Raw genomic sequence first — 13,600 nt, 5'->3', positions numbered from 1 at the left:
ATATGAAACATATCTTTTACATAATAACTGATATAGAAATTATGTTTTCCCCTTAAGTTGGCTGAAAAAAATAACATATTACATAATACGAGTCATAATATCTATTATATCACATACAACTAAACTTAAAAACAAACGAGGAAAAGTTAAAACCTCTGTACTAAAGTAAAATCATGACTTTATAGTCTGTGTTTAAAGAAAGTACATTTAAGTTTTTTTTTTTTTTAATAGGACGGTTATAGTCTCACTCTACTTATTCGACGGTAATACAAAAAATAAAATAAAAAAAGTAAATTTTAAGCCTGCACAATCCTGAAGTCTTCTTCCTTTTCCTTGTGTCCGTTGGATAAGAGATGTATGCGCATCGCGTGCGCAGCCATTTGCACGGTCCCGCATAATTTGCACGCAAACTGCGCGTTGGATGCCAACGACGCCCTGCACAAAAAATATACATTTACTAAAGCTTGCTGCAGAATAAACAGACTATAAATCGGTTAAAAATCGATAGAGACGTCTAGTTTTAACTTAAATAATAGAAATGTTCCCTTGTCTAAATGTGGTGTATCGGTATAGTGCATTGTCATATATTTAATTAATTCGTTTGTTCATTCATTGAAATCATTGCCTCATCATACTATTCGGAAAACTTGGAAATATCATAAGCGGAAATATATTATCAAACATTTCCGTTTTAATGACATTTATATGATACTAGCTTCCGCCCACGACTTTGTACGTGCATCCTCGTTTTTCCACGTTCCCGCAAGAATTTCGGGAAATCCTTTCTTAGGGGACGCCTACGTTATGACATCTACCAACATGCCAAATTTCAGCCCGATACGTCCAGTGGTTTGGGCTGTGCGTTGATAGATCACTATATCAGTCACCTTTGAGTTTTATATATATAGATATATGAAAATATCACTAGCAACGAAAACTTTTCCGCCCATAATGTAATAAATGCAGTAATACAAAATTGTACCTAGCGACAAGTTGTTTGAGGTCATCATTGTCCCTCTTGAGTTCGAGCAGCCGTTCCCTTGGCAACGGCGCCAGTTCTAGAGGCGCGTGTAGAGGGAACAACTCCGCCCTTTCCACCATATCAGGTACGGATATCTCTAGGAACTCTTGCTCGGGCACTGAGCGCCATTCCCATGCGTTCACTACAGTTTCTGGCTCACGGTGTTTGCGACGTTTTGGGAGTAATCTGAAATAAAAAAAGACGTGTGGCACTCGGGGACTGCCGCGGTAAAGCTATTGCATAGCATGCCTTCAAGCCACACCTGCGCCCATCGGAGTGGGGAGCGTGAGGTTTTTTTCGTTACGGAATTTCTCGATTCGGTCCCCGCGCTCAAGGCCCGCGATAGAAGCTATGCAATAGCTTAAAAAAACATCATATTGATGATAAATGATAGGTTGTAAATGGTAAAACTATGTTATGACGATTCACACACGTGCTAAAAGAAAGCTAATTGAATATATAAATATTTGATTTTGACTTGTATTCATTAAATAAGGTGTTCATGTTATCATTTCTTTAAAAGGGCAACTAAGTAACTCAAACAGAATTAGGGTTTTGTCACTAAATATATTTATAAATATAACACATAATATAGCATTTTTGGACTCTATGTTAATGTTTTAATATTTGTACAAAAACAATACCAGTCACGGACACTGTAGCAGCTTTTTTAATTCTTATTGAATGAAAATGTATGTAATTACAATAGTGTTAGGCCGCCTTTACACCTGTAAGTTTTACTTACGTAAGTCACTTACGTAAGCTACTTACGATAAATTTTCAAGTGTAAACACTCGTTGTAAGTAACTTACTGTAATTTTTTACAACTTTCGTAAATTTAAAAATTACAAGTCTAAACGTGTTCGAGTTTGCTTACGGAAGCGACTCGCAGCTTATTGAATTATTTTGATAAGTTGAGAACTCACCAAAACAATGTCCTCTAAACAAAAACAAAATAAAATCTGGTCACCAAACGAGGTAGAAGCTTTAATTACCGCTTTTGAAGCACGTCCCATACTGTGGGACTACAAAAATAAAGAATACAAAAACCGCGTAAAAACAAATTCACTACATGTTGAACTTAGCGAAATGTTTAATACCACTCCAGATGAAATCATTAGAAAGTTGCATAATTTGAAAGGACAATTTAGCCAAGAAGTGACAAAAAGTGACAAAACTCCTTCAAAAGATTTTCAAACGCACCTTGTGCCATTCTTTTTTCTAACCAAGGTTTTACCCAGCATTTTCTTTCAGTATTATTTTTCCGTCGCTTTTTATTTGACAAAATTATATATGCAGCAGCCGCTTGAACGTGGCGTCTTCGAGGCATTTTTTTTTACTGATTTAATGTAAACGGGCGTGTAATAATTTATGTAAGTTTAAACTCACAAAAATTACGTAAGCATTATTTACTGTAAGTTTATTTTAAGTGTAAATGCAACCGTAAGTCAGCTACATAATTTTTACGAAAGTAACTTACAGGTGTAAAGGCGGCCTTAGACGTAACTTTTGATTTAATATTTTTGTGGATGAATAGTTGTCAACATAGTTGTCATTATTTCAAGTCTGAACATGCTTAGCTGTCGAATACTATAAAAAGCCGCTTTCCTTTGTCTCGTGTCGCATTCGTACGAATCGTGCCTAGGGGCTCGGACGTTGTTTATACGACGCTCGACCCAACTACCTTCACTTTGCTAATAGTCGTTGACTTGCTGCGTTTCGTTATCAACTACCTACATCAATTAGGTAGCTGTGTAGAATCGCAGTACATTCTTATTACATTCAAACTAATATTTAACCCGGCCTCGCGTGTTATTTCTTAGAATAGATATAAACTTTGTATTAAAGACAAATAAATAAAAGGTCTTACTTCATGAGATCGTCTCGTATAAACTTGGGTATATTGTGCGTGAAGTCCGTATCGTCGGTGGTCACATCGCCCTTGCGACTGATATGCATTGTATAGTCCATTAAATAGCGAATGTGGTTTATCTGAAATATATTGCAAATGTAATAAAAACATTCTTGCAAGTGTCGTTATAGAAAATAAATAATCTGATAAGATTAACAACACATCAGATTCAATCAAGCGAGATATACTGTATAAAGCTGAAGAGTTTGTTTGTTTGAACGCGCTAATCTCAGGAACTGGTCCGATTTGAATTTTTAAAAATTCTTTCGGTGTTAGATAGCCCATTTATCAAAGGCTATAGGATATATATCATCACGCTAAGACCAACAGGAGAGGAGCCACGCGGGTGAAACCGCGCGGCGCGGCTAGTTACAGATAATATTGATACACTGGCAGAGAATGTCTAAACCGACTTGGCTAAATTTGACCTTGCAAGATTTGTACCAGCGGAATCAAGTAACCAAAATATACTAACCAGGCCAATATCTTCAACAGTAAGTTGCGCATCGATATTAACCAACAGATCGTGTTCAGGGAAGTATGGCTGGCCGTCTTCTTCACTGCCCAGACCACATAGAACGCTCACGTAGCGGGTACAAGCGGAGTCGCGGCGTAATTCAGCACTGTAGAGGAAAATAACTTTAATAACTTTAAAAATTAGATATAGAAACAAGATACCTTTTAAAAAATATTCAATACTAGCTTTACACACGCGGCTTCGACCGCGCAGTCAAACAAAAACCCGCATCCGGTGGGATTTCCGGGATAAAACCTATCCTATTTCCCGGGATAAAAAGTAGCCTATGTCCTTTCTCGGGTATCAAAATATCTCTATACCAAATTTCATGCACATTGGTTCAGTAGTTAAGGCGTGATTGAGTAACAGAAATTTCATCGCATTTATAATATTAAGTATGGGTTTTATTAAATTGCTCTTTTTATGTCTTGGTATTGTGGTCATGAACTTAAGAGTATCATAAATAATACAGTTATTTAAAAAAAAAACATTCACAGACGATATTCATTATTTGCGCTTTAGGACTTTAGAACTAATATCAACACTAAAAGAAACTTACACAGGACAGAAGAGCAGTGCCAAAATAGCCGGCAGACCGGGAATGTTCGGCATCAGCGTTGTATGGCGTAGGGTTAATTTGCCACTGTGCTCGTTGTGGCCCACTTCTCCTGCTACTAGCAATCTGCAATTAATAAAATATTAGCAAACAATTGAATTATTCATACACCCATTACTTTAGCAAATTCTTATTCTGCCTCTGTTTTTTACAAACATATAATACTGTGTGTAGTTACTTGGTCATTTTCTTTGTACCTTATTTTATGTTTCCATAATAAACGTATTTCATTTTATTTCAATTATGAAAAGATTTAATAAAAAAAAAACAAAATGCAGCAGCAGGAATTTATTTTGACGATAAGTCAAGTAAAGTAATTAAAAGTTAGTACCTATTTTTATAGTAAAAGTACAGTTTTTATACCTTTCATAAAGTTCCTGTGGTTCAGTATCCAGCAATACAGAGTTGACAGAACTCCATTCAACCGTCACTTGCTTATCGCGGCTCGCGTACATCATATTGTGTAGCGTTGTTTCGAGTGGGCTAAAATATATCAATTATATTAATTTATGATCGAAGGAAAAATGCCTATCAAACTAACTGATATTTCATATTTAACATTAAATAACATGAATAAGTTTTTTTAAGCTATTGCATAGCTTCTATCGCGGGCCTTGAGCGCGGGGACCGAATCGAGAAAGAACGAAAAAACCTCACGCTCCCCACTCCGACGGGCGGAGGTGTGGCTTGAAGGCATAGCATGCCGCGGCAGTCCCCGAGTGCCACACGTCATTTTTTTTATTTCTTATAAAAATAATTTAATTTTCGTCAATGCTTATTGAAATTAAATCCAAATTTTGGGGTAGATAAAGATAAGAGTGAACCTGTTTACTAGTAGAATAAATATGAAACTGACTCAGTTCGAAACAACTTAATGAGGAAAAAAAAGTCATACCTCGTAGGACCTTTCAGACAGACATCCGAAATACACTCCTTGAAGCTAAGTGGGCCAATATCACATGTCTGATTGAACGCTAGCTCCGTTTGTTCTTTGTTAAACGCACGCTTTTGTGCCATATTGAGCTCTGTTGCCGTTTGCCTAAGTTCGTGATTTAACTAAAAAGAAAAGGGTTATAGTGCATTTTTAGTCAAATATTATGTAAGAAATTTAGTTATTTATACATGACGAGGAATTTATCCTTACATTATGTCTTTTTTTAATTTAGTCGCAATAATAAGTGTTTTAACAACATACCTTTGAATCATAGCTCTCTTCACAACTGATAGCAAATCCCTTAGCGATCAATTCCTTGTTGATGTTTATTTTGCCTCCCTCCCCCATCAGTTCTATTGATACTACACCGTGCGTTACGGAATACACCTGTAAATGATATCTTATTAGAAAGTTTGATTTGTAAATTTTGGAAAAAATGTCTAAAACTATAATTTTTTAATGATGGTTTAGTAGCCGTCGAAGAAAAATTCGGTATAACTACTAAGAAAAATACCCCGTCTCGAATACACATTTTTTGCATTGGCCTTTGGAACATAGGGCACCTTACCCCGCGCTAGTTGGATTGCTAATGACTTCGTCATTTGTGATTTATCTTTTTCATTTTTATTCTTGTTATTTATAATAGATCACAGCCAATTCATTAAATCAATTAGACTTTTTATTAAATAGTGTCGTTTAATAACATTCTCTTATATAATGCGCCGTTGTTATATTCAACAAAACGGCTGGATATCATTCAGAATAACTAATCGTTTACATATAACGCTTTTAACAAATCGCCTAGGCTATTAATGAAATGACTGTTTAGCCACTGACCCGTCCGATGAGTCGGGGGCGCGCTACGAGCTGGGCGAAGAGCGCGGTGGCGGCGGGCGGCCAGTGCGCGTGCGCGTGCAGCAGCGGCGCGGGCGCCAGCTCCGCCAGCGCGCACTGCATGGCCAGCGGCGCGCGCGCCCCGCACTCGCCCGGCAGCGCGCGCACGCTGCCCGCCGACACGCGCCCCGCGCTGCCGTAGTCTATGTAGAACACCTGCCCAGTGCAATCAAAACATATTACGGACGTATTATATAACTAGCTGCTGCGGTGGCTCCACTCCTGTTGGTCGTAGCGTGATGATATATAGCCTATAACCTTCCTCGATAAATGGGCTATCTAGCACCGAAACAATTTTTCAAATCGGGCCAGTAGTTCCCGAGATTAGCGCGTTCAAACAAACAAACTCTTCAGCTATATAATATTAGTATCTAAGATTAAATCCAAATTTTATATAATAATTTTTACATAATAGTCCCGAGAAAATTAAGCCGAAAACAGGCCATTAGCGGAAATAATTCGCGTAATTTTGAAAATCGCACAGTTATTTCTTGACATGTTCAGATTATCATATCGAAAGTCCTCAAGCGTGAGGGGTGAGCCAAGATTGTAGGAGGATTCAAAGAACCCATTTTTTTTAAAATTTGCTCATAAGTCTAAAACCTGCACAAATAGCAATACGGTTACTTCTAGAAATTAACGGAATAATTTTACTAATATTCTCGGACATTAAACTCGTGAATTTCATGAATCAAAATCTTCAAATCTTAAAGTACAAATATATAAAAATATTTAAAAACTATTCAAAATAACACAATAGAAACATACGGAATGTTACTATTGAGTAATATTGTCTCAAGCACCAACCTCAAGCATATCCCTAGGCAGCACTTTAGTGACCCTCGCGCGGTACAGCATAGTGCCCGTATCGTCGGTATACGGCGCCGCAACCAACGTGTCCGCTACTACGGGCCCAGAGAACGGCGCTAGCGGCTTGCGGTTCAATGTGTTCTGTATGTGTCGCAGTTCATTGGCTGTTGATTCGTCGTCGTATTGCACCCAGAAACGACCGACGTTTATTAGCTGAAAATATAGAAGGTATTTGAGAAGCTATATTTTTTTTATTAAGTAGAGATTTTCATTTTGATACGGACTCAGCTTAAGTTGGTTGTAAGGATAAAATAAAAAATATTTTTTTCTGTGATTATGAGTCAAATAAATATTACGATTTTTTTATATTGTATGGTTTCATACCTGGGATATTTTTAGAGGAAAATATGTATCGTCAATTTCTGGTAAACGCGGCACCATGTTATCTACATTTCGTGCTGCCTTCAACGCTTCTGCTGCGGCCGCCAAAGCATTTGCTTTCTCCAGGCTAGAATTGTATAAAGGAATTATTTCATCGCCTCGTTCCTATTCCTTATGCATCAGAAATAAGATTAAAAATTAAATAAACTTACGGAAGCAATGGAATCCTTATGGGCATTTGTAAATGTCGAGCTTTTATGGCTTTATAAACTGGCAACACCACTTGACCAGGTATTGTTGGATCCTGAAAACATGCCGTATCATATTGTTTTACCTATATTAAAAAAATACGATATATTAAGTAATGAAGGTTTTACTTACTCCACCTTTGTTCTTGTCACGCTGCACGCCCACATCACCATCAAACGTTAGATATACTTTTCTGTTGAAATTAAATTGTAAAAAAATATTTAATTCATTTTAAGGCAGTAAAGTAGAAATGATAAAAAGGTGCATAATTTAACGGGAGAAGAAATTCCAAAAACAAAAACATTTCAATGCATAAATATGGTGGTTGGGAAAGCTACGCAGGTACAGTTGTGCGTATAGTATTTATGCGGGTACCTTTACCACCACGTGCTACAAACTTACCGGCTATTCTTATCAAAAGTGACTCTAGGCTCGTCTCCTATATGCTGCTTCACCACTGATCGTATAGCAGCCGCGTATATTTCAGGCGGCTGGTGATCAGGGAATCCCCGCAAGTACACAGTTGTACGCGGGTCGAGCCCACCCAACGTGCGTACAGCTTCACGCTCACGACCCTCGTCACCGCCCACTTGTATGAAGTACTGCGGGTAGAACGCACCCGCTAGTATCACCTGCAAATACGACACAAGATTTACAACCGGTTTCTGAATTGAAAATTTGACGTTAATAGTGTCTGTAAAGTGCTTCTTTAATTTTTTCTTGTCTGTAACACAAGCTTTTCCAAACTTCAAACATATTAATTTTAATTAGGAAATCTACTGATAGACATTGTGAGTTTCATAAAAAATACGAAAGAAATTGTTAAATGCTGTTTCCCTCAAACATAACATCCTAAGAATCATAATATGAGATTGTACATTTTAGTTCATACAAATATGATCAATAAATGATAAACTATTGAATTAGTAAACCTAGAGGCATGTTCGCCTGCGATTCCATACTAATGCAGGACGATTTCTTTTCGTAATTTCATTATCTTTAATTTAACACTATTACTAAAAATAGTATTACCTTCAGCACAATAGGCAGCTCGTTTTTACTCCACGGAGTATTATTAGCCGACTCCATGCCCTCCCTGGACAGTCTATTCCGTAACTCCCGCACCATATCATCAAGTTCGCGCATCGCACGCACTTGCACGTAGAAGCGTCGCGCCCATTGCGCTTCCGTGTTGCCGGCTTGCTTGAAGTATTGTTGTTGACGGAGGTGGTTCCATACCTGTTTTGTTTGTTATATAAAATTAAAAAGCATACAAAATTAGTAGATTGTATTAACATCAAAATATAATAAAATACAGCAACAGACATATTACTATATAAATTGTAACAAAAAATCGTGATAATATGTTCATCATTTTAAATATTAAACTTAAAATTTTGCCAATGCAATAACATTTTTCTTTTTGAAATATGTTTTTGTAACCGTTGAAATTTCATCTCTCAATAATTGCAACTCATTTTTTAATATTTAGTATTTACCTTGTAAACGTTAAGAAAAGCGACACAGTCACTCGTCGAGCCATCAGCCCAAGTAAGCTTCGAATTATAGGCATTCATGCGTTCACGGAAAGGACTACTAAACACATTTTTGACAGACATTGCAGCAGCTGTAGAAAAAATAGAACAATTAGGTTTTTATGCATTTTTCGAAATTATTTATATGTTGGTTAACAATTGCAATGAAATAACAAGGAAAATATTGCATTAAATTTAAATGTACCACTATAACCATCTAATGATTAAAAAAAATAAAATATATCAACTACCCACCCATAATAACACTTTCATCCAGACACCCAAATATGTATCCAAGCATGATTAGTTTGGACATTCTAATGTCAATTGGTAGGGTGGCCATTAGACGACCCAAGTGAGTGATATCCCCATCTGATGTACTCCATTCTCCATCTATCATTTTCTTCAATGCGCCTGTCTATAAGAATAAATTGTTTTACGTTTTACGTATTTGGATTCGTAAGAATTTTTTTTTTTTTGTATTTTTTGGCTTTTATAATTCGATAAAAATCATTTTATTATGAACTTTATGTAAAAAGGCTAGTCAAAATTTCTTCAAATTGTGCTACTAAAGCTAGAAAGTATGGCATCTTGAAGAATTGTTTTTAATTTTTTTTCGAACATTGTAGGACATTATATTATGTACCTCTTTTAACACAAGTATGGTTCGGTGTATATTGGACATATCTGGTGGATCCATGGCCAGAGCAAGAATATCCGCGGGCGGGCCCATGTCTAGCGTTTTAGAGAGCAGCACCAGCCGTTCCAGAGGGCAACGGTTCATCTCTGGTAGACTCTCGTCCAGTAAATCTTCCTAAAATATAACAAGAATATAATATATTGTAGACATTTCAACTGAAACTGATATTTGGTGCTGTCAAATATATTTGTATTTTATTAAAAAATTATAAAATTACAATTTTAATTTGGAGAAACGGGGTCAATTATAAAGTAAAAATTATTAGTATTAAAGTTTATTTGTTATTTATTTATTAAATAAATATTTTGTATACACTTACATAAAATTTATCAGAAACCAGTCTATACACTCGTCCATCCCGCACTCTGCCCGCACGGCCGGCCCGCTGCTCGCAGTTCGCCTTCGACGCCCATATCATTTGCAGCGACGTGAAGTTCGTGCTTGTATCCGCTACCAATACTTTCATCAGGCAGAAGTCGATCACTGTTATGGAATAACATCACATATAACATCACGTTAATAAAAGTCACATTGTCTTATTATGATACTTAAAACCGAACGTTATAAAAAGCTGAAAATACTAAACAATGGACATTCCTTAAGGAAGGATAAAATCTGTTAATTAAATAACACAATTAATAGAAAAGACTGTCCAAACAAATTGAAAAATTTTCTAATTAATTAAAAAGAAATATCCATCTCCATATTATGTGCTCTAATCAAATAAAAATACAGAATGACTGTTTCTTGGTTCAATATTCACTTACCATATTTAATATCAGGCACTGTAATGGAACTCTCCGCGATATTCGTAGCGAGTATAATCTTCCTATGACCGGGAGGAGCTCTTTGAAACACGCGCACTTGTTCGTCAGCTGTTATGGTCGAGTGTAAAGGCAATACCCACCACTCGTGTTGAGCGCAATCCGCGCCACATAGCTTCATCCTATAATATAAACATTATCATCTGTAAATAGCTTGTCTGTCCGAGTCAATCAAATGCATATGAAAAGTACGTCAAAAATTGTTCGAATGCGAACATTCTTTGAAATTATAACGTTTTAGATGAGAGTTAAGTAGTATTGATCATTAGAAAACTCTGCCTCTTATACGCATAGGCTGGGTTTTCCTAAGAACATTTTTATCCATACTAATATTATAAATGCGAAAGTAACTCTGTCTGTCTGTCTGTTACTCAATCACGCCGAAACTACTGAATTAATTTGCATGAAATTTGGTATGGAGATATTTTGATACCCTAGAAAGGACATAGGCTACCTTTTATTGCGAAATATGTACCACGGGTGACGGGCGAAGCCGGGGCGGAGCACTAGTATGTTATAACTTTATTGTCAAATCATGCTACAAAGGACATATTTTAGATAAAAGTAAAAATGTTAGGAACTATTCGTGTTAGGAAAAAATTAAGTCTGTTCATTAAATATGCATATTAGTGCAACATTTTGACATAATTAAATACCTCATTTGTCGATCAGTTAAACAGGAGTATAGTTCTTCAATTTCATTAATACCAGGCAAAAATATCAGTATAGATGGCAAGTCTTCTTCAGAAATATCATCTTTTTCAAACTCTTCTTTCTTATCTATATTTTCAAAGGCATTTACAAGTTTAACAACTAGATGGTTCATATCTGGAGCAATTTCTGGTGAGCCTTGCTGTTGTGGAATCTACGGGAATTATAAATAATAATTTAAAAATAATTTGCTTTATATTGAACATACATATTATTTTCCATAGAAAATACTCACAGATCCAAACTTATTCAATTGATTTAAGTAAAATATTTTTGTAGTGTATCTCGATTTTCCTGACTGCACTCTCACAGACGTTGACGTAGGCTTCTTGGTGGTAGGACATGGTAGGGAAAAGTAATCACCAAATGTTTTTACATTAAATGTAGCAGACATGAGAATGACTTTGACCCGTGGCGAGACTGTATGGAGAAACTTCCTAACAACCAACAGTAGGAAGTCCATTTCCTGACCTCTCTCGTGAACCTCATCCAATATTATGTGTGTATACTCATTCATATTCTTTGAATTAACTAAAACAAAGACATTATTAAGAAAGTTATTTAGGTATTTATTTATTTTATTTAATTATTTATTGCACACACAAAAGAAAAAGAGACACATAAAGTACAGATAAAAGGAAAATAATGTGTACAAACAAACGGTGGCCTTATCGCTAGGTAGCGATCTCTTCCAGGCCACCGTATGTGACGTTAAAAGGAGGTGGGTGAGCAAAAAATAAGGCTTTAGGAAAAAAGAAATATATGATAATTATAAATATTCAATATATATTATAAATATATGTATAATATCATATACAACAACTATATAGTATAAAGTTATTGGTGTTTGTAACATATTTTATCTTATTACTATAAGTTATAGCGTACCTAATTTCTGAAGTAATACTCCTGTAGTGACATATGATATTCGAGTGTCATTTGAAGTTCTGTTTTCTAAAGCCACCTGTAAATTATTCAACAATTATGCCTTATAACATAGACTATTTTTAGTTGTTGAGAGACAAATTCCATCTAAAGTATTACAGGATATTCTATATTTAAGTCAGCTCATCTACTTGAAAAATATGCCAATCGTAAAATGAATACAATCAATGTACAAACCTGGTAACCAACAATCCCTCCTACATCCCAGCCCCTCTCTTGAGCGACCCTCTTTGCAATAGATATGGCTGCAATTTTCCTTGGCTGAGTGACAACTATTTTACATGCTTGTCTCTTGTTATAAGCATCATCCAAAATCCACTGCGGCACTTGTGTTGTTTTACCACATCCAGTGGGACCTTCTATTATCACTACTCCATAAGATTTGATGTATTTCATGATCTATATTAAAATCAATCATCAATCAATCAACAATTTCATATTGTGATTAAGAAAAAAACTTAAACATTTAACTTAAAAGTTAATTTAATTTTAGCAAAAACCTAGCTGTAGTATTATTTAAGAAAATATTCGGTTCAAAAAACATATCAAACAAACCTCATCATGATGTTCATTTATATGGAGGTTCTTAGTATCTTCTTTCCTTTGAAAAGTGTATTTGTTATACACATGGGTCATCACTTCCTCGGTAAGATCTAATAAATGTGGCCTACTTGAAGCCCATGATGAGAGATCCTCTAAAGAATTTAAACCTTCAGACATACTTTCAAAGTTCAGCCGCTCCCTCTCATTCTAAAATAAAACCAATAACATCATTACATGGAAATGCTAAAACTTTATTTTATGAATGAACTTATTTTTACCTTCAAATAAATTTCAACTTCTCTTTGTTGAGCTTCTTTAGCATAACCAGTACCACTTGGAAGTACGGAATGACGATGGTCTTCGGAGCGATTAAGCTCATTTATTGTATCATGTTTAGTGATACGACGACCTGCCGTGAGCGGCCCTCGTAGTTTAATTTTTTGTGAACTTGTGGGAGGATTATTGAAAAACGCCCGAAGTTCGTCCATTATTCATATATTTGAACAACTGGTAAATAAAATACATAAATATAATCCAATATTCTCATAAGACTGAATATTTTATATTTAGCAACTTTTAGCAAATAGAAACATGCTTTTGTAATAAATGAACATGCTATTGTCAATATATAAAATAAGATGGGAATATGATTAAACAAAATTGTTTTTAAAAATGCTCACCTACGTTTGTTGTAAAAAAAATTACTGCTCTTTAATTATAAGAACGGAGACAATAAGCCTTAAATATTATAAAATGTTTTACTTTTACCTTGCAAATATTTTTGTTAGGTACCTACCTACCTATTAAATCAACAAAATGTTGCCGCCGAGCAATAAACCTATAGAGTACTTGTATCGAGCGTATACAATTTACATATATTTGTTTCTCTCTATCTAAAGAAAACGTCGTATGAAAGAATGAGACAGCTATAGACAACAAGCTACTTTTCAACATAGTCATGGCACTGAGCATGGCACCATTTTTACTATAGGTACGTATTTAGATAGA

The 13,600-nt window shown here is 35.5% G+C and overlaps 1 protein-coding gene across 1 annotated transcript; it reads right to left on the bottom strand.

The window, feature by feature from the left end:
- Positions 1-131: 131 nt before the first annotated feature.
- Positions 132-13,385, bottom strand: LOC123699748 (probable ATP-dependent RNA helicase spindle-E). The gene is made up of 27 exons (XM_045646763.1): positions 13,273-13,385; positions 12,871-13,099; positions 12,605-12,799; positions 12,227-12,448; positions 11,993-12,068; positions 11,340-11,635; positions 11,050-11,258; positions 10,337-10,515; positions 9,889-10,052; positions 9,516-9,683; positions 9,125-9,287; positions 8,834-8,961; positions 8,367-8,573; positions 7,737-7,966; positions 7,467-7,527; positions 7,298-7,389; positions 7,089-7,212; positions 6,702-6,917; positions 5,838-6,050; positions 5,262-5,387; positions 4,962-5,122; positions 4,430-4,549; positions 4,010-4,132; positions 3,409-3,556; positions 2,892-3,013; positions 983-1,207; positions 132-435 (listed from the first exon to the last, which is right to left on the bottom strand). The coding sequence occupies exons 2-27, from the start codon at positions 13,078-13,080 to the stop codon at positions 297-299; spliced, it is 4,317 nt and encodes a 1,438-aa protein (XP_045502719.1). The 5' UTR covers positions 13,081-13,099; positions 13,273-13,385; the 3' UTR covers positions 132-296.
- Between the last annotated feature and the right edge of the window lie 215 nt (positions 13,386-13,600).

This window comes from Colias croceus, chromosome 18, assembly GCF_905220415.1.
Source record: "Colias croceus chromosome 18, ilColCroc2.1".
Lineage (NCBI taxonomy): Eukaryota > Metazoa > Arthropoda > Insecta > Lepidoptera > Pieridae > Colias > Colias croceus.
The sequence above is the reverse complement of the archived record's forward strand: the minus strand, read 5'-3'. Positions and strand labels throughout refer to the sequence as shown.